The sequence below is a fragment of the Pleurodeles waltl genome, chromosome 9 (genome assembly GCF_031143425.1).
Source record: "Pleurodeles waltl isolate 20211129_DDA chromosome 9, aPleWal1.hap1.20221129, whole genome shotgun sequence".
NCBI classification, from domain to species: domain Eukaryota; kingdom Metazoa; phylum Chordata; class Amphibia; order Caudata; family Salamandridae; genus Pleurodeles; species Pleurodeles waltl.
Genome location: NC_090448.1, coordinates 984,816,948 through 984,843,661, shown reverse-complemented (window position 1 = coordinate 984,843,661; position 26,714 = coordinate 984,816,948). Strand labels below are relative to the sequence as shown.

Here is a 26,714-nt window from a genome sequence, read left to right as displayed (position 1 = left end):
CATCTGTGTCTGTCATGTCCGCTAACTTCCCTTTATTTCTCTCTCCCCCCCCCTTTTTGTTTGTCTTTCTGTGCTTGTGTGCATCAGCATCATCAGGCGGAGGAGAAGTGGCATCGGGGCAGGAGGGAGCTGCATCTCACATGGCCCAGGAGGGCCATGCCACAGAGTCAGACTGGACCAGTGAGACGGAGGGCGAGGGGAGCTCCACGACGGGGACGACTGGACCCTGCAGCGACACGGACACGTCCTCGGAAGGGGGCTCCCTTGCGGGGGTGGCACCATCCGTGCCCCCCGCCATTACAGGTACAGCCGCCACCCAGCGCACCATCTCCGCCCTCCCAGCAGCCCCTCAGCGTTCGCCCCGTGCCCGCTCTGCCAGGAAGCCGGGCATCTCCTTCGCCCCAGGCACCTCAGGCCCTGCCCCTGTTACCCCCGCTGCCCTCAGTGAGGAGGTCATTGACCTCCTCCGAACGCTCATTGTTGGGCAGACTACCCTTTTGAATGCCATCCAGGGGGTGGAGAGGGAGGTTCATCGCAGCAATGCGTACCTGGAGGGCATTCATTCGGGTCAGGCTGCCCATCAGCGATCGTTCCAGGCTCTGGCCTCAGCACTGACGGCAGCCATTGTCCCTGTCTCCTGCCTGCCTCTACTAACTCCCTCCTCCCAGTCTCCTGTTCCTCTGCCTGTCCCACCCACACCATCAGACCAGCCTGCACACACCTCAACACCCAAGAGAAGCTCATCCAAACATAAGCACCACAGATCACGCAGACATTCACACACGCAACATTCCGATGCAGACATGCCAACAGTCACTACCACCTCTGTGACCCCCACCTCCTCGTCTCCCTCCTCCCTCCCTGTGACGTCTACACTCACACCTCCATTCACCTCACCATCAGCCAGTGTTTCCATCACCAGCACACCCTCCACTCCAGTCCGCACACGTGCAGTCACCACCCCCACTGCCATTTACACGTCCCCTGTGTCCTCTCCCACTGTGTCTGTCACCCCCTCTTCCACACCACACAAACGCAGCCACCCACCCACCCAACAGCCATCCACCTCACGACAGCCTATCCCTCCTGCACCTGCACCCAAAGACAGCAAACGTGACTCACCTACAACCACATCCTCTCCCTCCACTCCCATTCCCACTGTACCTACCACTCTCCATTGTCCCAAGAAGCTCTTCCTCGCCACTACTAACTTCTTTCCTGACCCTGAGCCCCCCCCTCCTTCTCGTCGGGGTAAGAAGAGCACCTCAGCCACCACCAGCCCTGCAGCCCCCTTGACAAGGGTGCAGGGGTATTGGAGCCCGCCAGCCCGCATGTCTGGATCTTCGCCCAGCAGCAAGGGGACAGCCAGCCCACCCCCTGGGAAGAGGAGCAGAAGGCGGAAGGGTCGCCGCAGGAGCCCGCCTTCTACATCCCCCCCGGACACCACCCAGAGACAGTCACCAGCCACAGCTCCAAAGGGAGGAAAGGGCCACAGGCCCACGACTAAGGAGGGCAAGGGCAGCAAGTCAGAGAGGTCAGGCAGCAGGCCTGCTGCCCAGGAGGAGCCCACAACCCCCATAGCCGCTGCCCCGGGAGGAACCGGCACAGCTGCCCCGGGAGAGCCCACCACCCCCATAGCCGCTGCCCAGGGAGGACCCAGCCCAGCTGGCCAGGAGGGCCCCACCACCCACAGCCCAGGTGGGCAGTGAAGGAGCACCATCCCCGCTGCCCAGGAGGGCACCACCAGGCAATTAGCAGTTGGCCATAGACCGTCCGCCGTCTCAAGAACCGCTGAACTGGGCCCCGCCGTCTCAAGAACCGCTGAACTGGGCCCTTCAGGGCAAGAACCGCTGAACTGGGCCCTTCAGGGCAAGAACCGCTGAACTGGGCCCCGCCGTCTCAAGAACCGCTGAACTGGGCCCTTCAGGGCAAGGACCGCTGAACTGGGCCCTACAAGGCAAGGAGCGCTGAACTGGGCCCTTCAAGGCAAGGAGCGCTGAACTGGGCCCCGCCGTCTCAAGAACCACTGAACTGGGCCCTTCAGGGCAAGAACCGCTGAACTGGGCCCTTCAGGGCAAGGACCGCTGAACTGGGCCCTACAAGGCAAGGAGCGCTGAACTGGGCCCTTCAAGGCAAGGAGCGCTGAACTGGGCCCCGCCGTCTCAAGAACCGCTGAACTGGGCCCCGCCGTCTCAAGAACCGCTGAACTGGGCCCTTCAGGGCAAGAACCGCTGAACTGGGCCCCGCCGTCTCAAGAACCGCTGAACTGGGCCCTTCAAGGCAAGGAGCGCTGAACTGGGCCCCGCCGTCTCAAGAACCGCTGAACTGGGCCCTTCAGGGCAAGGACCGCTGAACTGGGCCCCGCCGTCTCAAGAACCGCTGAACTGGGCCCTTCAGGGCAAGAACCGCTGAACTGGGCCCCGCCGTCTCAAGAACCGCTGAACTGGGCCCTTCAGGGCAAGGACCGCTGAACTGGGCCCTACAAGGCAAGGAGCGCTGAACTGGGCCCTTCAAGGCAAGGAGCGCTGAACTGGGCCCCGCCGTCTCAAGAACCGCTGAACTGGGCCCTTCAGGGCAAGAACCGCTGGCCCTTTGGCAGACGTGGCAGGGCAGGATCTATCTCGGGCAGGGCTGCAGGATGTCCTCTGGCCAACTTGCCTCCTCCAGTGGCAGTGGGGTCTGTTATGGACTGTATGGACTGTGGCTTTGCTCTCCCCAGGATGGCCCAGTGGGCAGGCCACCCACTGTATGGACTGTATGGACTGTGGCTTTGCTCTCCCCAGGATGGCCCAGTGGGCAGGCCACCTACTGTATGGACTGTATGGACTGTGGCTTTGCTCTCCCCAGGATGGCCCAGTGGGCAGGCCACCCACTGTATGGACTGTATGGACTGTGGCTTTGCTCTCCCCAGGATGGCCCAGTGGGCAGGCCACCCACTGTATGGACTGTTTGGACTGTGGCTTTGCTCTCCCCAGGATGGCCCAGTGGGCAGGCCACCCACTGTATGGACTGTTTGGACTGTGGCTTTGCTCTCCCCAGGATGGGCCGGTGGTCATGGAGTCCCCTCGTGGATCTGGCGTCGTGTACTCAAGTGGCTGAGGTGCCCCCCCTTCCCTTCCCCCTGAGGTGCCTGTCCTATTTTCTTTCTGATGCCCCTGCAGTGTTCTCTCCGTGGAGTTCTTGTCGTGGGACTGGGCCTTGCCCCTTTGCACAGGACCCCTGTGATCCACGGACAGTGGTTGGACTACATTTAGTAGCTGTATATATTTTGTACATAGTTTATTTATTAATTGGGATTACTGGTGTCCATATTTCAATATATCTGCCCGTTTATGATCTCTTCTTTTGGTCTTTGCATTATTTCGGAGGGGGGTGGTTTGTGGGTTGTGACAGTGATCTGTGGGAATGCATTGATGTGTGTGTTGTAGTGGGTGTGGGTGGGTGGGTGTGTGCCGGTAATCTTTTCCCTCCCCTGTGTCGTAGGTGCAGTACTCACCGATGTCTTCCGCGCCGCCGGGCGTGCTCCTGGTATATGAGCAGGAATAGGAGTGCGGGGATGACCTGCAACTCTGGCTCCATACTGCCGGAATCTCGCGTGGAGTGCGTAGAGGTGAGCGTTTTCCCGTTCGTAGTCTGTTTCCGCCGTGTTCTTATCGGCGGTGCTCCCGCCCCGGAAAAGGTGGCAGATTGGTGGGTCGTAATAGGGTGGGCGGTACATTGTCTGCCGCCGGGCTGTTGGCGGGAACCGCCGCGCTGTTTGTTTGTACCGCTGTGGCGGTCGGAGTGTTAAGTTGGCGGGCTGTGTTGGCGGTTCCCGCCAGGGTCAGAATTGCATATTTTAGACCGCCGGCCTGTTGGCGGCTTGGCCGCCGCTTTATCACCGACCGCCAGGGTCAGAATGAGGGCCATAATGTCTAGTGCAGAGATGAATGTGGAGGAACTCGACCTCACACCTTACCTCCATCTTAAGATGAGGGAGCTAAGGTCACTCTGCAAAATAAAGAAAATAACAATGGGCCCCAGACCCTCCAAACTACAGCTCCAGGAGCTTTTGGCAGAGTTTGAAAAGGCCAACCCCTCGGAGGATGGCAACACAGAGGATGAAGTTAGTGACTTAGAGGAAAATTCCCACCTACCAGTCCTAACTAGGGAGAACAGGGCCACTCCATCCCTGTCTCCAAATATAGTAGTCAGAGATGCTGCTTCCCTCACAGGAGGGACCAACATCTCTGAAATCACTGAGGATAACTCCAGTGAAGAGGACATCCAGTTAGCCAGGATGGCCAAAAGATTGGCTTTGGAAAGACAGATCCTAGCCATAGAAAGGGAAAGACAAGAGATGGGCCTAGGACCCATCAATGGTGGCAGCAACATAACTAGGGTCAGAGATTCTCCTGACATGTTGAAAATCCCTAAAGGGATTGTAACTAAATATGAAGATGGTGATGACATCACCAAATGGTTCACAGCTTTTGAGAGGGCTTGTGTAACCAGAAAAGTGAACAAATCTCACTGGGGTGCTCTCCTTTGGGAAATGTTCACTGGAAAGTGTAGGGATAGACTCCTCACACTCTCTGGAAAAGATGCAGAATCTTATGACCTCATGGAGGGAACCCTGATTGAGGGCTTTGGATTCTCCACTGAGGAGTATAGAATTAGATTCAGGGGGGCTCAAAAAACCTCGAGCCAGACCTGGGTTGATTTTGTGGACTACTCAGTGAAAACACTGAATGGTTGGATTCAAGGCAGTGGTGATAATAATTATGATGGGCTGTACAATTTATTTGTGAAAGAACACCTGTTAAGTAAATGTTCAAATGATAAACTGCATTAGCATCTGGTAGACCTAGGACCAATTTCTCCCCAAGAATTGGGAAAGAAGGCAGACCATTGGGTCAAGACTAGGGTGACCAGGACTACCAAAGGGGGTGACCAAAAGAAAGGGGTCACAAAGACCCCCCAGGGGAAGAGTGTTGAGACATCCAAAAACAAAAATTGTAAAGAGTCTTCTTCAGGCCCCCAAAAACCTGCACAGGAGGGTGGGCCCAGAGCCTCTTCACAAAACAATTTTGGGTACAAGGGTAAAAACTTTGATCCCAAAAAGGCCTGGTGTCGTAGCTGTAATCAGCCTGGACACCAAACTGGAGACAAGGCCTGTCCCAAGAAAACTACCACTTCTAACTCCACTCCAGCTAACACTGGAAGGGCTAGTCTCCAAGTGGGATCAACAGTGTGCCCAGAGCAAATCAGGTGTCACACTGAAGCTACATTAGTCTCTGAGGGTGGGGTGGATTTAGCCACACTGGCTGCCTGGCCTCCTAACATGCAAAAATACAGGCAGCAGCTCTTAATTAATGGGACAAGTGTAGAAGGCCTGAGGGATACAGGTGCCAGTGTCACCATGGTGACAGAGAAACTGGTTTCCCCTGGTCAATACCTGGCTGGACAAACTTATCCAGTCACCAACGCTGACAATCAGACTAAAGTACATCCCATGGCTATGGTACCTTTAGAGTGGGGGAGGGGTCAATGGCCTGAAACAGGTGGTGGTCTCCTCAAATATCCCAGTAGACTATTTGCTTGGAAACGACCTGGAGTCCTCAGCATGGGCTGAGGTAGAACTGAAAACCCATGCAGCCATGCTGGGTATCCCTGAACTGGTGTGTGTCAAGACAAGGGCAAAGTGCAAGGCTCAGGGTGAAAAAGTAGATCTGGAGTCTGGAAAAAGGGCCCAGCCTACCAAGAGGAAAGGAAAGTCAGCTGGGAAACCAGCTGCAACACAACAACAAAAAGAGAACCTCTCTTCTCAGGAAGAAGTTCTGCCCTCTGAGGGAACTGAGCCTATGGAGTTAGAACCTTATCAGGTTGAGCTCTTAGGCCCAGGGGGACCCTCAAGGGAGCAGTTGTGTAAGGGGCGAGAAACCTGTCCCTCTCTTGAAGGCCTTAGGCAGCAAGCTGCTGAAGAGTCCAATGGCAAGAAAACTGGAACACATAGGGTCTATTGGGAAGATGGGCTCCTGTACACTGAGGCAAGAGATCCCAAACCTGGGGCCACTAGGAGAGTGGTAGTGCCTCAGGCGTTCAGAGAGTTCATACTGAACTTAGCCCATGATATTCCCCTTGCTGGGCATTTGGGACAAACCAAGACGTGGGAGAGACTAGTCAACCACTTCTACTGGCCCAACTTGTCCCAGAAAGTTAAGGAGTTTTGTGTCTCCTGTACCACCTGTCAAGCCAGTGGTAAGACAGGTGGACATCCAAAGGCCCCCCTCATTCCACTTCCAGTGGTGGGGGTCCCCTTTGAAAGAGTGGGTGTGGACATAGTGGGTCCACTTGAACCTCCCACAGCCTCAGGAAATATGTACATCCTAGTAGTAGTGGATCATGCTACTAGGTATCCTGAAGCTATTCCCCTTAGGTCGACTACTGCCCCTGCAGTAGCCAAGGCCCTCATTGGTATCTTTACCAGAGTGGGCTTCCCTAAGGAGGTGGTGTCTGACAGAGGTACCAACTTCATGTCAGCATACCTGGAACATGTCAGGAAAAGGCAAGTATAAACCTTGAGGCCAGCCAACAGCTCCAGATGTTTTGGTATGACCAAAAGGCTGCAATGGTTGAATTTCAACCAGGGCAGAAAGTCTGGGTTTTGGAGCCTGTGGCTCCCAGGGCACTCCAGGACAGATGGAGTGGCCCTTACCCAGTGCTAGAGAAGAAGAGTCAGGTCACCTACCTGGTGGACCTAGGCACTAGCAGGACCCCTAAGAGGGTGATCCATGTGAACCACCTAAAACTCTTTCATGATAGGGCTGATGTGAATCTGTTGATGGTAACAGATGAGGACCAGGAAGCTGAGAGTGAACCTCTCCCTGATCTCCTCTCATCAAACCCTAAAGATGGCTCAGTGGATGGAGTGATCTATTCAGACACCCTCTCTAGCCAACAGCAATCTGACTGTAGGAAGGTCCTGCCGCAGTTTGCTGAGCTCTTTTCCCTAACCCCTGGTCAAACACACCTGTGTACCCATGATGTGGACACAGGAGACAGCATGCCTGTCAAAAACAAAATTTTCAGACAGTCTGACCAAGTTAAGGAAAGCATCAAGGTGGAAGTCCACAAGATGCTGGAATTGGGAGTAATTGAGCACTCTGACAGCCCCTGGGCTAGCCCAGTGGTCTTAGTCCCCAAACCTCACACCAGAGGTACCAACTTCATGTCAGCATACCTGAAACACATGTGGAATGAGTGTGGAGTGACTTATAAATTCACTACACCCTATCATCCACAAACTAATGGCCTTGTTGAGAGATTCAACAAGACATTAAAGTGCATGATCATGGGGCTCCCAGAAAAACTCAAAAGGAGATGGGATGTCCTCTTGCCATGTCTGCTTTTCGCTTACAGAGAGGTGCCTCAGAAGGGAGTAGGGTCCTCACCCTTTGAACTTCTGTTTGGCCACCCTGTAAGGGGACCACTAGCTCTTGTGAAAGAAGGCTGGGAGAGACCTCTTCATGAGCCTAAACAAGACATAGGGGGTCATTCCGACACCGGCGGGCGCCGCCGGCCGGGCGGAGACCGCCAAATGACCGCGGCGGTCATTCTGACTTTCCCGCTGGGCCGGCGGGCGACCGCCAAAAGGCCGCCTGCCGGCCCAGCGGGAAAGACCCAGCAACGATGAAGCCGGCTCCGACTCGAGTTGCTGGGGTGCGACGGGTGCAGTGGCACCCGTCGCGATTTTCAGTGTCTGCAAAGCAGACACTGAAAATCATTATGGGGCCCCCAGGGGCCCCACGACACCCGTTCCCGCCATCCTGTTCCTGGCGGTAGAAACCGCCAGGAACGGGATGGCGGGAAGGGGGTCGGAATCCCCATGGCGACGCTGCAAGCAGCGCCGCCATGGCGGATTCCCTGGGCCAGGGGAAAACCGGCGGGAGACCGCCGGCTCCCCTTTTCTGACCGCGGCAGTCAGAATGGCCCAGGAAGCACCGCCAGCCTGTTGGCGGTGCTTCCGCGGTCGTTGGCCCTGGCGGTCGGTGACCGCCAGGGTCAGAATGACCCCCATAGTGGACTATGTACTTGGCCTTCGCTCAAGAATGGCAGAGTACAAGGAAAAGGCAAGTAAAAACCTTGAGGCCAGCCAACAGCTCCAGAAGTTTTGGTATGACCAAAAGGCTGCAATGGTTGAATTTCAACCAGGGCAGAAAGTCTGGGTTTTGGAGCCTGCGGCTCCCAGGGCACTCCAGGACAGATGGAGTGGCCCTTACCCAGTGCTAGAGAAGAAGAGTCAGGTCACCTACCTGGTGGACCTAGGCACTAGCAGGACCCCTAAGAGGGTGATCCATGTGAACCGCCTAAAACTCTTCCATGATAGGGCTGATGTGAATCTGTTGATGGTAACAGATGAGGACCAGGAAGCTGAGAGTGAACCTCTCCCTGATCTCCTCTCATCAAACCCTAAAGATGGCTCAGTGGATGGAGTGATCTATTCAGACACCCTCTCTAGCCAACAGCAATCTGACTGTAGGAAGGTCCTGCAGCAGTTTGCTGAGCTCTTTTCCCTAACCCCTGGTCAAACACACCTGTGTACCCATGATGTGGACACAGGAGACAGCATGCCTGTCAAAAACTAAATTTTCAGACAGTCTGACCAAGTTAAGGAAAGCATCAAGGTGGAAGTCCACAAGATGCTGGAATTGGGAGTAATTGAGCACTCTGACAGCCCCTGGGCTAGCCCAGTGGTCTTAGTCCCCAAACCTCACACCAAAGATGGAAAGAGAGAGATGAGGTTTTGTGTGGACTACAGAGGACTCAATTCTGTCACCAAGACAGATGCCCATCCCATTCCTAGAGCTGATGAACTGATAGACAAATTAGGTGCTGCCAAATTCTTAAGCACCTTTGACTTAACAGCAGGGTACTGGCAAATCAAAATGGCACCTGGAGCAAAAGAAAAGACAGCATTCTCCACACCTGATGGGCATTATCAGTTTACTGTTATGCCCTTTGGTTTAAAGAATGCCCCTGCCACCTTCCAAAGGTTGGTGAATCAAGTCCTTGCTGGTTTGGAGTCCTTTAGTGCAGCTTATCTTGATGATATTGCTGTCTTTAGCTCCAGCTGGCAGGATCCCCTGGTCCACCTGAAGAAGGTTTTGAAGGCTCTGCAATCAGCAGGCCTCTCTATCAAGGCATCCAAATGCCAGATAGGGCAGGGAACTGTGGTTTACTTGGGACACCTTGTAGGTGGAGGCCAAGTTCAGCCACTCCAGCCCAAGATCCAGACTATTCTGGACTGGGTAGCTCCAAAAACCCAGACTCAAGTCAGGGCATTCCTTGGCTTGACTGGGTACTATAGGAGGTTTGTGAAGGGATAAGGATCCACAGTGACAGCCCTCACAGAACTCACCTCCAAGAAAATGCCCAAGAAAGTAAACTGGACTGTAGAATGCCAACAGGCCTTTGACACCCTGAAACAAGCAATGTGCACAGCACCAGTTCGAAAAACTCCAGATTACTCCAAGCAGTTCATTGTGCAGACAGATGCCTCTGAACATGGGATAGGGGCAGTTTTGTCCCAAACAAATGATGATGGCGTTGACCAGCCTGTTGCTTTCATTAGCAGGAGGTTACTCCCCAGGGAGCAGCGTTAGAGTGTCATTGAGAGGGAGGCCTTTGCTGTGGTTTGGTCCCTGAAGAAGCTGAGACCATACCTCTTTGGTACTCACTTTGTAGTTCAAACTGACCACAGACCTCTCAGATGGCTGATGCAAATGAAAGGTGAAAATCCAAAACTGTTGAGGTGGTCCATCTCCCAACAGGGAATGGACTTTATAGTGGAACACAGACCTGGGACTGCCCATGCCAATGCAGATGGCCTTTCCAGGTTCTTCCACTTAGAAAATGAAGACTCTCTTGGGAAAGGTTAGTCTCATCCTCTTTCGTTTGGGGGGGGAAGGGTTGTGTAAGGAAATGCCTCCTTGGCATGGTTACCCCCTGACTTTTTGCCTTTGCTGATGCTATGTTTTGATTTGAAAGTGTGCTGAGGCCTGCTAACCAGGCCCCAGCACCAGTGTTCTTTCCCTAACCTGTACTTTTGTTCACACAATTGGCACACCCTGGCATCCAGGTAAGTCCCTTGTAACTGGTACCCCTGGTACCAAGGGCCCTGATGCCAGGGAAGGTCTCAAAGGGCTGCAGCATATCTTATGCCACCCTGGGGATCCCTCACTCAGCACAGACACAATGCTTGCCAGCTTGTGTGTGCTGGTGAGGACAAAACGAGTAAGTCGACATGGCACTCCCCTCAGAGTGCCATGCCAACCTCACACTGCCTATGCAGTATAGATAAGTCACCCCTCTAGCAGGCCTTACAGCCCTAAGGCAGGGTGCACTATACCATGGGTGAGGGCACCAGTGCATGAGCACTGTGCCCCTACAGTGTCTAAGCCAAACCTTAGACATTGTAAGTGCAGGGTAGCCATAAGAGTATATGGTCTGGGAGTTTGTCAAACACGAACTCCACAGCACCATAATGGCTACACTGAAAACTGGGAAGTTTGGTATCAAACTTCTCAGCACAATAAATGCACACTGATGCCAGTGTACATTTTATTGTGAAATACACCCCAGAGAGAACCTTAGAGGTGCCCCCTGAAACCTTAACCAACTACCTGTGTAGGCTGACTGGTTTTAGCAGCCTGCCACACTCGAGACATGTTGCTGGCCACATGGGGAGAGTGCCTTTGTCACTCTGTGGCTAGTAACAAAGCCTGCACTGGGTGGAGATGCTATCACCTCCCCCTTGCAGGAGCTGTAATACCTGGCGGTGAGCCTCAAAGGCTCACCCCCTTTGTCCCAGCACCACAGGGCACTCCAGCTAGTGGAGTTGCCCGCCCCCTCCGGCCACGGCCCCACTTTTGGCGGCAAGGCCGGAGGAGATAATGAGAAAAACAAGGAGGAGTCACTGGCCAGTCAGGACAGCCCCTAAGGCAACCTGAGCTGAAGTGACTCTGACTTTTAGGAATCCTCCATCTTGCAGATGGAGGATCCCCCCCAATAGGGATAGGAATGTGACCCCCTCCCCTTGGGAGGAGGCACAAAGAGGGTGTAGCCACCCTCAGGGCTAGTAGCCATTGGCTACTAACCCCCCAGACCTAAACACGCCCTTAAATTTAGTATTTAAGGGCTTCCCTGAACCTAAGAATTTAGATTCCTGCAACTTAAAGAAGAAGAGGACTGCTGAGCTGAAAAACCCTGCAGAGAAGAAGAAGACACCAACTGCTTTGGCCCCAGCCCTACCGGCCTGTCTCCCTCCTTCAGAAGAAAACTGCTCCAGCTACGCTTTCCCCGGGACCAGCGACCTCTGAATCCTCAGAGGACTGCTCTGCTTCCAAAAGACCAAGAAACTCCCGAGAACAGCGGCCCTGTTCAACAAAGACTGCAACTTTGTATCCAGAGGAGCAGATTTAAAGACCCCTGCAATCCCCGCAAGAAGCGTGAGACTTGCAACACTGCACCCGGCGACCCCGACTCGAGTGGTGGAGAAACAACACCTCAGGGAGGACCCTCCGGCGACTCCGAGACTGTGAGTAACCAAAGTTGCCCCCCCTGAGCCCCCACAGCGACGCCTGCAGAGGGAATCCCGAGGCTCCCCCTGACCGCGACTGCCTGACTCTGAAATCCCGACGCCTGGAAAAGACCCTGCACTCGCAGCCCCCAGGACCTGAAGGATCGGAACTCCAGTGCAGGAGTGACCCCCAGGAGGCCCTCTCCCTTGCCCAGGTGGTGGCTACCCCGAGGAGCCCCCCCTTGCCTGCCTGCATCGCTGAAGAGACCCCTTGGTCTCTCATTGAAACCTATTGAAAACCCGACGCGTGTTTGCACACTGCACCCGGCCGCCCCCATGCTGCTGAGGGTGTACTTTTTGTGTGAGCTTGTGTCCCTCCCGGTGCCCTACAAAACCCCCCTGGTCTGCCCTCCGAAGACGTGGGTACTTACCTGCTGGCAGACTGGAACTGGGGCACCCCCTTCTCCATTGAAGCCTATGTGTTTTGGGCACCACTTTGAACTCTGCACCTGACCGGCCCGGAGCTGCTGGTGTGGTGACTTTGGGGTTGCTCTTAACCCCCAACGGTGGGCTACCTTGGACCCCAATTTGAACCCCGTAGGTGGTTTACTTACCTGCAAGAACTAACATTACTTTACCTCCCCCAGGAACTGTTGAAAATTGCACTGTGTCCACTTTTGAAATAGCTATATGTGTTTTGTGTAAAAAGTGTATATGCTATTGTCATTATTCAAAGTTCCTAAAGTACTTACCTGCAATACCTTTCAAATGATATATTACATGTAGAATTTGAACCTGTGGTTCTTAAAATAAACTAAGAAAATATATTCTTCTATAACAAAACCTATTGGCCTGGAATTGTCTCTGAGTGTGTGTTCCTCATTTATTGCCTGTGTGTATGTACAACAAATGCTTAACACTACTCCTTTGATAATCCTACTGCTCGACCACACTACCACAAAATAGAGCATTAGTATTATCTATTTTTGCCACTATCTTACCTCTAAGGGGAACCCTTGGACTCTGTGCATACTATTCCTTACTTTGAAATAGTGCATACACAGCCAACTTCCTACATAAGTCCAGTGCAAAGAATTCCATTTCCGGTGGAGGAGGCCGCAAGGAGCAAGGAGATTGTCACAGGTGGTCTCTGTTGTAGTTCAAAGACCACACCTTGTGTCACAGCGGTCGCCACTGTAGCTCGAGGACCTGGTCAACTGTTGCAGACCGTGTTGCTGGAGCTTTGAGTAGGCGGTTATCCTGAGCTGTCATTATTGTAGCATGTAGTGCAGGTCTCACCTGGGCTACGGATTGACAGTTGTCCTGGGTGACAGAGCCTTGTGCTAAGGGGCTCTCTTGTCGTCACGAAGAGACTAAGTTTCAGGATTTCATCTTTTCTTATTTTTGAGGAGCTCAAACTGCTGCCAACCAAGGGTCCAGGACCTAGAGGCATGTCTTGAGGATCAGGAACACATTCCCGCAGAGGGCAGTAGGGCTCAGACAGATCCAGTTGCAGTTGATCAGCTGGGCTGTTGCAGGGAGGCCTTTGAAGCTTGTTGTGTGCCTGCAGCTCACACAGGAGATCAGTCAACAGCCCTTTGGAGTCACTCTGGTTAGTCTGGGATGAAGGCAAGTAGGTCCTGTCTTCCATCTCAGGCAGCAACACAGTCTTCAAGCAGCAGGGCAGTCATCTGGTAGTAGGACAGTCCTTCTTCAAATAAACAAATAAAGTGACCCCTGCATTTATATATTTTATAGAATTATTATAGCACTTTCACCAAAGTTCTGTAGAATAAATTATGCAAAGTGGTACAATATTTAGATGAACAAATGAAAAATGTAAGAAAAAGAAACCAGAAGAAACTAACCAACGTGGCAAAAAAAAAGAAAATGATATGTTTAACAAACAACATTAGACTCTCTTACTTAAAAGAAGCACAAAATCCTAAAAGTTGACTCAAGTCTCAATAATTTTTTTTTTTTAATGGAGGTGAGCTTTCAGATTTACCAACCCAGTGATAGGAAGGCCAATGGTAGATAGAGCTAAAGTCCCAGCCTCAAGCAGCAGATGAAATGATGATGGTGAAGATGAGATGCCAATCGGCAGGTCATAAGTATGACAAGCAGATGAATAAGAAACAAGGGGGCATATTTATACTTTCTGGTGCAAAACTGAACTAACGCAGTTTTGCACCAAAAAGTTTAGCACCGGCTTGCGCCAATCCTGAGCACCAGCCAGGTGCCATATTTATGGAATGGTGCAAGCCGGTGGAAAGGGAAGGCTAGCCAGTGCTTGAAATGGAAAAATTAAAGTGCCGGTACTCTGTGCCAGAGTACCTGCTTGTTCCTTAGAAGTGCCGGTACTCTCCTATTAAAAGTATTACGTTTTTCTTGAAATGTGCCGGTACTCTCCCTCTCAAAATAAAAAAGTGCCGGTACTCAGTACCGGACAGTACCGGCCCATTTAAAGCATTGAGGCTAGCATAAAAAAATGACATTAGCCGGGTGGGGCTGGTGGTATGGGAGAAGGGGGTTTTGCACCAAAAAATGATATTAGGCTGGTTAGAGTAAAAAAATATGACTCTAACCAGCCTAGCGTCATTTTTTTATGCAAAACCATCCATACCAGACGACTCATGTCTTAGAAAAGACAGGAGTCATGCCCACCACCCCAATGGCCAGCACAGAGGACCTGTGTCCTCTGGGCATGGCCATTGCACCCTGTGTCATGCCCCTGGTTGGGCCCCCAATGGCACTTTAATAAAAAACAATACTTACCTGTACTTACCTGGGATGGGGTGCCCCATCCTCCGGTGTCCATCTGGTGTGGGCGGGGGTGTTCCTGGCGCTTGAGGAGGGCACCTGTGGACCCATTCCATGGTGTTTAACCACGGAAATGGGTCCACAGGTCTCTTAACGCCTGGTTTGACCCAGGCATTAAATAATGGTGCAAAGCAAGCTTAGCACCATTATTTTGCTCCTCATCCCACCCGTGCATCATTTTAGCACAGGAGTATGGAGTAAATATGGAGCTATGGGGTTAGCCCCATTTTTTAGATGGGAACGCCTACCTTGCATCTCATTGACACAAGGTAGGTTTACACATCTAAAAAATGGTGCAAACTCCAATATTTTGACGTTAGACTGATGTTCTTGCAAAGGACTACAGATGGTCCGGGTCAAGAAGACCAAATCCACACATACCAGTGAAAGAAACCCACACAGATGTCATAGAGCCCCTCAACGCCTGATTTCTCATGATGAAAGGGAACAGGGAGATGAAACAGGCTACCTTAAAAGAATGACCAATGGTCACACCAAGCGACCAGGAGAGGCAGAACACCCATGGCTGTACCAGGAAGATCCCCATGCAGGCATACCCTGTAGGGATGTCGACACTGACCTGTTCAGGCCTCCGCCCAGCATACTTTCAAGCCATAAGAGGGAAAGACAACCTGGATAGAACCACAGAGCAGCGTGGCCTCCACACCAGGGTGGTAGAGAACTCATTCCTAGACATGAGTCAGGCTGCACATCTTTACCGTCATGCACCAACTCAGCACCATCTGATTATGATGCGACCAGGGCTAGAGGAGGAAATAGACTGGAGAAGGGAAGGTGGAAACCAAAACTACACCATCAACTGCCTCCCTGCCACCCCGCGCCAACCCCGGTAAAGGCCAGGTGTTCTCTTGAAGAGCAGCCAACCATGCAACAACCCTGCCAAGGGCTCTCCTGCTTGCTTTCAGACCCACTCTAACCCCTCCACCTACTTTCAAGATTCAGAAGAAGTTGGCATCACCTACCAAACAAAGCAGCTGACAGCGCCAGGCGGCACATAGATCAATGTTAGTCTCCCTTCATGGAAACTGACCCATTTTCAGTACTCACCAAGCCTTCTTCAGTTCGTAGGGTGTCAGAGGCTGTCATGTGACCTGATCTCAATAGGCCACTAATCTGTAGCCAACTCCACAACCAGACACAAGAGGTCATGTAAACCACTATATAATGACCGCACAAGATGTGTTGATGCACTGAAGCATTTATGAGTACAGGAAGTGACACCACAGTAGTACTCTTAGAGGAACTCTTACAGGTCTTTGTGAATCAGCTTTGAAACATCCAACTCCCAGTTAAAGTGTGAAGACCTGTCCGAACGTTACATGAATACTCCATGAGTATTATCAGTTTAGATGTTTTCTGGCCAATTCACAAAGTGATATAAGAATACAAAAACAGTACTACTGAGTACTACTATACATACTCCAAAATGTCTTTATGAATGGGCCCCAAGAGAGTCAGTGGTACCTCCTAAAGTATTCATATTACTAGCTGCAGATAACTGTCAATCTGAAATGGAGAGAGAGAATACCGAACTGTGGTAGCCTCCAACTCCTCTGCAGAACCAAATATAAAGCGCCAGATATACTATTGTTTTACGTGGGTGTTGGCATGGCACAATATTCTGTTATCCGGGTAGCTACAGATTTTTAAAATAGGTTTATTGACCTTTTTATTCAGTTTAAACTCAAACTGTTACACGTTTGCACATATTCAGCAATGGTCAGTGCTTAATTTGTGCGTGTTGTTTCCGGTGCTGAGGACCGGCATTTACTTTTTAGGGCCGGGGCTTATTCTTCTGCCTCAAGCATTTGCTGCGAGCAAAGACACATATGGGAAAGACGGAGGAAAGGAAAAAACGAAATAGCGTAATAAAGGGAAAAAGTAGAAAGCTGCAAGAGTGAGCTGAAGGGGCAGAGAGTGGCTTTATGTGGATTAAAGAGGCCCGAGGTGGCTCAGGATTACGCCACCTCAGTATTCCGTGTTCACACATTTAATTGCAGCAGCCGCGCGTTTAAGAGGAGGGCTTTGGGCATCGGCACCTTTTTATTTGCAAATTAAGCACTGGCAATGACAGACAAGATACATACCTGCAAGCAACGATGGATAACCACAGATTGCAGCTCAGGGCTCCCGCAAGGAACCCTGCTACCTGCCCTCGCTGTGTCCCTCCCCGTTATTTTACCAACCCTGCCCCCCACAATGTCAGGTCTTCGTCTACTCTACTGTCCCTCCCGGTGCGTCCAACATGCTTCCCATCCATACACTCATAATAACATTACTCGAGCACTTGCTCAACTCTAATGTTACCAATGTCGTATAAGGTGGATTTGTAAAGCGCTGCTCGCCATTTGTGAGGGTATCAAGGCGCTAAGAATGCCATTCCGCACCCACCTCCTTGTGTTAATATCAGTAATGCACCTTTTTCGCCCTGAAATTATTTGCATTACTTTGTCACTTGCCAGTTCATACTGTTACTAATATTACCCGAGTACCTGCCCCACTCTAGTGGCCGTCACATTCTGGACCCCTGCTGCCCTCTAGTTTCGAGTGGATCCCTTCCATTGCTAACCATAGAACGTGGGTGGTGTAATGTGGGGCCCTAGGCCCTAATGCTAGTAAAGGAAGGGACGCAGACACGGTGGTAGGGTGGTACTGAACTGGCCACAGGCACGTGCGCCTGGCCTCTTTTATTGGCAGGGTCACCTGACTGGTGACGCCTGTGTTGGGTGGGTGTGGGTTACATCTGTAAGACCAGCCCTCAGCAGAGTGGCTGGCAGAAAGACTAGAATGAGTCCAGCTGGACTCTACATCCCTCCCAAACTTTATTGAGGAACCAAACAAAAGTCCAACCTGTAAAAGAAACAATAACAAAGCACCACAATCAGTCTCTCGGCCTCGAAAAGGCAGACTGCAGAATTGCAGTGGACATGGTGCAGCTGGGAGCATCCGGACACCTCCGCACGAGTCCATAATTTAACCAGGTACAGCTGGGCACGAACACAGTGTGGATGAAGTCCAGATACTTCAGTTGCTTGTCCACGACCTCACAGTTCACTGGATATAGTCGATCCGGTCCTGCCTGGGCTCATGTGGTCAAAGTCTATTTACAGTTTCTGATGCGGGTGCATCTGGAGCAGTGGGGAGTCCACTGTACACAGTTCTGGACGGCATTCTGACTCTGGAGATTGTCTACCTCCTCAGACTGCAGATGACGTGACGGCCTGGGGCGCCTGGGAGTCCAGCGGCAGAGAAGCGTCAGTCTTCCCTCTCGTGCCAGATCTCCATCAAGCAGGAGTCTCCTCGAGGCCCTTTCGCGGGCTTCCACAGGACTGTGTGGACTGTGCTTGCCTATCTCAGGCCCAGCAAAGACGTCTCAGAGGAACAGCCTACAGGACCACATCCTAGTCTCGCATGGAGCCACAAGGGTTGTTGATGCAGGGTCCGCTTGCTCGAGCCATCCGGATTCAGGTGCTCTGGTCATAGTGCAAAGTCTTCAGGTGACCAGTCTCTCGATATGAGACCTCCGTGCTTCTGGATGCCTGACGTGGAGCTGTCTCAGATGCATTCTGTCAGCGATATTCCGCTCTCACAGGAATTTGTTGGAGGCCCTTGTCCCTGAATTGCGGCGGGACTGCGTGGGCCAACGTCGGCCACGCCAAAGGAGTCTCTCTGAACTCCCAACAGGGCCACGTCCTAGTCTTGTGCAACCCCAAGGGTGGATGGTCCAAATGATCTGGTCTGCTCTCACCGGCAGGCGTCTGGTTCACGGAGCTCATGGCAAGTGTTCAGATGATAATTTTCTACGTTGCCAGGCATGCCTTGTCAGCGTCGGTTCTTGTTGCTGACTGTCTCCACTCGGGTGGTGCTGTGCTCCTCCTTCGATGATTAGGCGATGCACCTCATCATGATGATGATGTTTTTTCATCCTTTTGCAGATCGAACAGGTGGCGGCGGCTTCGTCAGCGGAAGGACCACTGGATGGACGTAGTGGCCACGGCGGGTCTTGTGTGGCCTGTGCAGTCGGCGTCAGGGATGCCATCACAGCCAAGCAGCCGGTGACAGGTGACAGGACGGTCGTACTGGGAAGCGTGGGGGACCAACCGCATCGCTGTCTTCAGTGACGTCTGCTCACCCCGGTGACTGTCTTGTACTGATGGGTGCCTCCTCATCTGCTCGCACGAGTCCTCAGTTGTGTCACTCTACTTCCTTCCATTTTCACACCTGCGATGGAGTTAATCTGTGGTGTGACCGGTCTGTCACACTCCTCTCATTTCTTGTTGGCATCGTGACACTCTCTCTTCTCCTTGGTGTGGCGTCGTGCCACAGGTCACATGTTGCGGCACATGGACCTTGCGCTACACCTCTGCTGGTACATCTTCCTCTTCGTCCTCGACGTGGCGTCGTGCCACAGGTCTCATGCTGCTTCACACGGACCTATCACTGCACCTTCGCTGGTGCATCTTCCTCTTCGTCCTCGATGTGGCGTTGTGCCACAGGTCGCATGCTGTGTCACATGGACCTATCACTGCACCTCCTCTGGTGCATCTTGCTCGTTCGCAGCCTCTCACAGGCTGAGTCCTGCGGGTAGGACATGATCTGCTCTTCAAGCAGACCTCTCCCGGTCTGGTCCGTTCCCGGATCCTCTTGGTGGACCTCTCTCTGGCAGGAGGGTCCCCGCTCTCTTCCTCCTTCTCTTCACTCGAGGGCGCCGCTCTTGCGCCTCGAGGCTGCGCTGTTGTGGCGCTCACTCCTGCCATCTGCTCTGGCAGGGTTGGTCAGTTCAAATGACCTGCTCACTGATGGGCTAACAGTGGCCATCTTCCATCGCTGTGCGGCCAGCTGACATGGCTTCTTTTCCCGTGCGTTACGTCATGCTCTCGGGTGCTCTCTCCATCTTCACGGACTTTACCCATGTCATCACCTTCTCGGGCGCAGCTCTCTGTGCACGCTGCGCACGTGTCCGTCTCTTTTTTTCTCTGGGCGTCCTGTGGCAACGCCTAGCATGTCCCTTTCTTGTCCTGCGGTGATGTCCATCACTGCTGGGGCATGTGGCGTTCTCTCGTCGGTGGTGGCGGACGGCCGCCAGAGGCTGCGCAGACCATGCGCGCTCTCTTCGTACCTCACGTGGCACTTGCATCCGTTTCTCACCGTTGCAGCTTGGCTGGGACAGCTGCAGTCTTCTCCTTCCCTTTTGCAGCGTCGCCCGCGTCGCTTCCTTCTTTCTCGCCGTTTCCGTCTTCTGCGCCGTTTCGGTCCCCGGGCGCACTCTGGGTTTGGAGCAGTCACTTTCTGAAGGTGCTGCTGTAAACATTCCTTCATCCAAGCTTGCTTTATCTTTAAAACAGAAATAGGGTGCAATACCAACTCTGGCCACTGGATGCCAGTAGTGCACTTTTTTCCTAGCTTTAAGACGGTCTTTCCTGTTACCGGCCTCGTTTGTTTGAACAGATGCCGGTGAGGAGGGCATGCTGCTGGGAGGACTTCGTCATGCTGGTGGGGGCTGCAGGTAAGTTCAATTTTATTTATTTTCTCACTTCTCTCCCTTTTCTCTTCCTCTTTTTTTTTCCTTTCTGTCCAATTTTTTTTTTTAAACTGCACAGCCTCGTTTGAAGAGGCATGCAGATGGCAGGACTTCAGTGAGGTGGGTGGGGGCTCCGGGCACTGTTTTTTTTCTTTCCTGTAGGTGCGTGTGAGCACCTCTCTTCTTTACTCATTTCTGGGAGGTGGGGGCGCGGCCGTGGGCACCTGGTGCGTGTCTGCACCATGTTATTTCGGTGCGTGTCTGCACCTCATCCTTGAATTCCTGCCGGGACAAGGGGGGGGCAGCCCCTGGGCATTTTCGTTTCATATTTGGTGCATGCCAGCACCATCGGTGATCTCAAGTTGCGGCCGCAGCAGTCCTCCGTGCTGCGGCCGTTTTCCGGCATTTTTCTTTTGGGGTGGGGCGGCCTTAGGCATTTTCTTCGGTGCGCGTGTGCACCATTATTTAAAATGAAAAGGGGCGACCGGCCCCGAACACTTAGGCAACTCCTCATAGTGCACGGCGCGCGACAGCGCCATTTCAAAATGACAAGGGGGAAACGGCCCCGGTAATTTTCTTTTTTCCTTGGTGCCGATCGCACCATGTTCTCCACACGCGACCGCAGCAGCACGGGACACGCTGCGGACCGCGTTCTTTTCCTGGACTGACCGGCCCCATTTTCGCACATTCTTCGATGGGGGGGGGCGGCCCTAGGCATTTCTCCATTCCGGGTGCAGCACCGAGCGCTTGTGCAGGGGGGCGGCCCTGGGCATTCTCTTTATTTTCTTAACGGCGCACAACAGCGCCTTCTCTCCATGTGCTGACTCTGGGGGGGCGCGCTCAGGGCAATTCCTTCTGGGGGGCACCGGGAACACGAGCCTCACAGCGCTTTATTTATTTTCAGCACCGCAGCCGTTTTGGCAGCGCTGCGGACGCTATCATCGACAGAACTCACCCCCTTCTTTACACCAGTGTGACTGGGGCTGCGACGGCTTCCCTTCTCTCCTTTCCTCCACCGATTAGGTTCATGTCTGCAACCACGTGGGGTTGCAGATCCCACTCGTCGCCAATGTAATGTGGGGCCCTAGGCCCTAATGCTAGTAAAGGAAGGGACGCAGACACGGTGGTAGGGTGGTACTGAACTGGCCACAGGCACGTGCGCCTGGCCTCTTTTATTGGCAGGGTCACCTGACTGGTGACGCCTGTGTTGGGTGGGTGTGGGTTACATCTGTAAGACCAGCCCTCAGCAGAGTGGCTGGCAGAAAGACTAGAATGAGTCCAGCTGGACTCTACAGGTGGCGGCCTCCACTGGGTGGTAACACACCACTTGGGCACCTGCTGTCGGCTAGAGATCGTAGCAGTTTACCCCCAGGTTCGAGTAACCTCACCCTGCTAGCTGTTCCTCTCGGGGGTTGCAGCCCATGTGTCGTGGTTTATTAATTTAGGCGTGGTACCTCCTGGCTCTGTTTGCTGCAGGGCGTGGCCACAAATCTCCCAATAAGAGGGACATGTTCTTCATAACTCACTATAAGTTTCAGAATCAGTCTTAGGAAATGGAAAGAAACAGGAGAGCCGTCTAGGTGCCTTCTCCAGTGTACTGTGACAAACTCACAGCCCTTTAAAGCTAACAAAATAAAGTTAAATTGAGTTCAGCCGCCCTAAAGTGGATGGTTTTGCTGTGGTGCTACACTAAATTACGGTGTTTTATTTTATGATTGACTGACTCATACACAATAATTTACTTTAGCACACCACTTCATGCCACAGGTTTTGCTATTAATAAGTTATGTACATAACAGTTGATACTTTTATGCTGTGTAATGTTACTCCATGTATTATCGTCAGAATGATGAAAGTCTGCCTTGGCCCTGTCAGGGTTCGATCTTGTGACCTGCTGGTCATACCAGAGCACCCGCTGAGACATGTTGACAATTATGTTGAACGTGTGTATTAAGCTGTATTACATTGAGTTATGTTGGGATGATAAACCCACCAGCCCTGGCTTGGCAGCAGCACGCTCTCTAGTGTAAGGTGATACAACCATGACTCCCGGGCTTAATACCATGACACTCAGCAGTAGGACAATCCATTGTAGTTCATACAGGGCGCAAAATCATTTCCTTATACTGTCCAACACACTCTCATGAGATACATCTGTTGTGGGTTTGTCAATCACCCAAGACTGTTCTAGATTATGAACCAGCCATCTGCAAGTGATCAGGCATGGAATAACCGAAGACATTACCACATACTGCTGGCCAATCAGAAGGCTCTAATACAGCCCACCACTGCAGGTCCCAACACCCTACATCACATGCCCGATTCTTGACATCTCACAATGACAATAAAGACGATATTAACAAAGTCCATCCCAGCAGATCTCTCCACTGTGTCTCCCTCCAACCTAAGCCTGCTCGGGACCATACACCTTAAACAAAATATCCCCAGCTCAGCAACCAGCTCAGCGGACTGTGATCAGAGGAAATACCAGAAAGTGACCTGCAGAGCTGCTCATAAACTGCGCATCTCTTACACCTCCTCATCCAGGAGAATTCTAAGCGCTGCATCCCATAACATGACACGCTCGACATGGAAACACTTCTCACACAGGAATAAAACGGAGAAAACAGGCTTCCAAGCACATTCTACACAGGGTAGCGTGCTACTCATGTAGGCAAGTACTTCAGCGCCCACATATGGGTAGTAAGCACTAAATACGTGTTACATTACAATACAATGAATCCTTATGTTTTGCCTTTTGAGTTTTTTGTTGAGTTGCTAGGTTGTGGTACTTGGCGGTTGAGTTGAGACAATGATTGTGCTATTTTAAGGTAAGACATTTTATATTAATATAGGATGTGTATGCTACGGTGGGTTGTGCTGAACTAAGTTACGTTGCGTCGTGTTATGGTATATGGAGCTCGTTTACATTGTGCTGACGAGTGTGAAGTTGCGGCTTGGCTGAGTATTTGTGTGAAGTTATTTTGTTTGAGTTGATATGTTAAGTGTTGCATTAGATGATATTAAAATTGTTTTTTATTGAGCTAGGTGGAGTTACTTTATGTTCAGTTTAGATGGTGATTATTTTATTTTGAGATGTGCCACGTTGTACTACATTCTATTAAACCAGGCGGATGTAATTTCAAGTGACTGTAATTCCGTGTCATGCTTGCTATCCTAAATTAAGTTGTGGTTTTCTATGTTGCATTGTTTTGTTTTTTTATGGTGTTTTGATGAGTTGCGCCATATTGAGGTCTGTGTTTTGACTTCTTTAGTTTTCCTATGTTTGGTCAGAGGCTGTTTGAGGGCATATGAAAAGTGGGCAATTGCCCCGGCCTCGCCACCCCACCATCCAAGGGCAGCCCTGGGAAAGTAAGCGGTTTTTTTTCTATTTCACCTCTGTCTATTTCCACATTTCAGACTCTCCTCTCTGCCTACTACTACCGTGTCTCTGTTTGTTCAGTGGCATTTTAAAGATTTTTGGAGCCTCTGAAAAGACATATTTTAACAGTTTTTGTGTGAACACGGTTTCTGAATGTTTGGCATCATACAGTGTTCAATTAGCTGAAAAATAACGAACGGGGAGCTCCAAAATATTTTTGCCCAGGGCCCCAAAAATCCTTAGAACAACACGGTGTTAAGTTAAATTAGTTTGACTTATTGCGCGTTATATTTAATTTGGTTTGCTTTCTTGAGTGTTTTTATGTTGTTACTTTGTGTTGACTCATTGAGAGTTATGTTGGATCACTTTGACTTCTTGAGTGTTGTATGTGAAGTTAAATTGTGTTAACTTCTAGAATGTCCCTTTGTGAGGTTACATTATGTTTGACGTGTACGGAGTTATGGTATAAGATGAATTGTATAGCAGTGTCTTCTGTCCTGTGGCGTGGATAAAGCCATGGCTGGCTCTTACCTGACAGTGCGACAGGTGCAGTAGCACAGGGGCCAACAACCGCAGCACGCCGTGCACAACCAACATCGCTGGTGTTCAGTCACATGCAGCCAAGGGCCCCCAGGCATGTCCGGTCCTCACGTGCCATAGTCCGTCCTCCTTTCCAGGAGAGCCGCGTGTCCAGGTCCGTCCTGCCCCAGGGTGCGCAGGGCATGCAACACCTTTCTCACATGGTCAGTAAAAAACAATGTAGCGCCTCTGAAACCAAGCGCACAACACTGCGGGCTCTGGAGGATGTTATGTTATGACTAATTGTAGAGCTCCCATCTCACCTGGGAGACTATCCGGGCGCTAGAACGGATATTGCTATCTTAGCACAGCAGCAATGGCCAAGGTCACTCGTAGGATATATGTAGGCAGTGCCTCGAAACCCACAGCTGTGTCCCTGCAGGGGGTCGGGCTCCCGCCTAGACTGCAGAATCCACCGCCCTCAGGAGTCCATGACAAACCGCGGAGACCAGCGCCGCTGCCTCGCCTCACTCACAAAACCATAAAAATGCAGCGCCTGGTTTCTGAGTTGGACATCCCACGAGACTGCCGAAGATCACACGGGGGGTCCGAAGACAGCTGAAGCCTCCACTGGGGCTTTCAGCCTCTTTCCTGCTCTTTCACTACTTAGGCTGTCTCTGGGGCGCTCTCCTCCACCTTTTTTTGCTCTCCAGGTTCAAGCAGTCCCTGGACCTTTGTCTCCGCTGTATGTCCCGTCCAAGACGAGGTCTATATTGCCTCCGCCCTCCCAGCTGCAGAGAGGTCTTCAGCACTCCTTCTCTTGGCCGAGACGCCTGTCGGGTCGGAGACGTCCCTGAAGCGCTCTCTCACTCCCGCGTCCACGCTGCCGGGAGAAGCGGCTCTTTCTGCATCAGATAGATGTCTCGGCTCTCCCAGCTCAAACAGCGTCACGAGCTCTGCCTTTCATCACCCGTCCTCCCAGCCGAAGCAGTCTCTGGTGCTCTCTCTGACGCAGCAATGTCTGCTCTCTCAGCTGAAGCAGCAGTCCGAGCTCTCCTCCTACACGGCTAGCTCGGGTCTCTTGGCGGACGCTGTCACTCGAACTCGGCAGTCTTTCGCTTACTTATATTGTTAGAGTTGGAGACGTCTCCTGCCCTCTCCCTCCGGCCCAGCTGAATCCGCTCTCCCAGCTGAGGTACTGACTGAAGCCCACGCATGCAGCTGTCCGCCCCACCTGATGGAGCAGTCTCTCGAGCTCTCTCGCCTCTCGTTATTTTCCCAGAGTAAACTCTCTTGGGTTATCCCTCTGCCTCAACTGTCTCTGCTGTCCCACTTGAGACACTCTTATTAAAGATTTCTGTCAAGGAACCCTCTTTAATCGCCTAGCTGAAGCAGTCTCTTTAACTATGTCTCTCACCCGTTTAGGTTATACAGTTGAAGCGGTCTCCTGAGCTCTCTTTTTCCCGCTCGCTCTATGGCATCGCTGTCTCCGTTCACTCGACTGAAGCAGTCTCTTAAGCTCCTTCTCTGACACAGCTGTCTCTCCTTCCCCTGCTGCATCAACCCCTCGAGTTCTCTCCTGCGGCGAAGCTTCCCTAGGGGCAGGCGGAGCTCAGGGCCCAGGACAACCCTCCATCCCGCCCCCCCCCCCCCCCCCCCCCCTCCACCACCACTATCTGCCCTGAATCTTTGAGAGCCAAATCCCTCGAGAAGGCAGCCGTGTAATAAGGCTGCAGGCAGAGATCTGCAGTGACAGAGCAGCCCCCCAGCCCCCCACCCCCAGCCCATCTAACCACATGATGTGTGGCCCTGGGCGGCAGACCCCGCTCTGCTGTTCTCCAGTTTCAGGGCCTAGGGTGTCTCCATGTAGCTGATTGGGGGTAGGAGCCCTATCTGAGGCCCAGAAAAGCTCTCCCCCCATCCCTTGCAGGCAGACGTCAGTAGATGGGTATAAGGCCCCGTGCAGCACTCTCCCAGGCTGTGAAAGCAGTGACCTCTGCAGCCCTCCCAAATACTATCCCGTGCAGCACTCTCCCAGGCTTTGCAAGCAGTAACCTCTGCAGCCCTCCCCAACAGTACCCCGTGCACCACTCTCCCAGTCAGTGAAAGCAGTGACCTCTGCAGCCCTCCCAGATAATACACCGTGCAGCACTCTCCCAGGCTGTGAAAACAGTGACCTCTGCAGCCCTCCCCAATAATACCAGGTGCACCACTCTCCCAGGCAGGGGAAGCAGTGACCTCTGCAGCCCTCCCCAAATGTACCCTGTGCAGCACTCTCCCAGGCTGTGAAAACAGTGACCTCTGCAGCCCTCCCCAATAATACCAGGTGCACCACTCTCCCAGGCAGGGGAAGCAGTGACCTCTGCAGCCCTCCCCAAATGTACCCTGTGCAGCACTCTCCCAGGCTGTGAAAACAGTGACCTCTGCAGCCCTCCCCAATAATACCAGGTGCACCACTCTCCCAGGCAGGGGAAGCAGTGACCTCTGCAGCCCTCCCCAAATGTACCCTGTGCAGCACTCTCCCAGGCTGTGAAAGCAGTGACCTCTGCAGCCCTCCCAAATACTATCCCGTGCAGCACTCTCCCAGGCTTTGCAAGCAGTAACCTCTGCAGCCCTCCCCGACAGTACCCCGTGCACCACTCTCCCAGTCAGTGAAAGCAGTGACCTCTGCAGCCCTCCCAGATAATACACCGTGCGGCACTCTCCCAGGCTGTGAAAACAGTGACCTCTGCAGCCCTCCTCAATAATACCAGGTGCACCACTCTCCCAGGCAGTGAAAGCAGTGACCTCTGCAGCCCTCCCCAAATGTACCCCGTGCACCACTCTCCCAGGCTATGAAAGCAGTGACCTCTGCAGCCCTCCCAAATAATATCCCATGCAGCACTCCC

General features: G+C 52.3%; 1 protein-coding gene across 2 annotated transcripts in view; it reads right to left on the bottom strand.

The window, feature by feature from the left end:
• PGF (placental growth factor) overlaps nt 1-25,452 on the bottom strand; it is a 147,130-nt gene extending 121,678 nt beyond the window's left edge. The window contains exon 1 of one of the 2 annotated variants that reach the window (XM_069208474.1): nt 23,839-25,452. In XM_069208474.1, coding sequence (XP_069064575.1) covers nt 23,839-23,904 — 66 coding nt within the window. In that variant the 5' untranslated portion in view covers nt 23,905-25,452. The remainder of the gene's footprint in view (nt 1-23,838) is intronic. The other variant, XM_069208475.1, reaches the window with a different exon arrangement.
• Between the last annotated feature and the right edge of the window lie 1,262 nt (nt 25,453-26,714).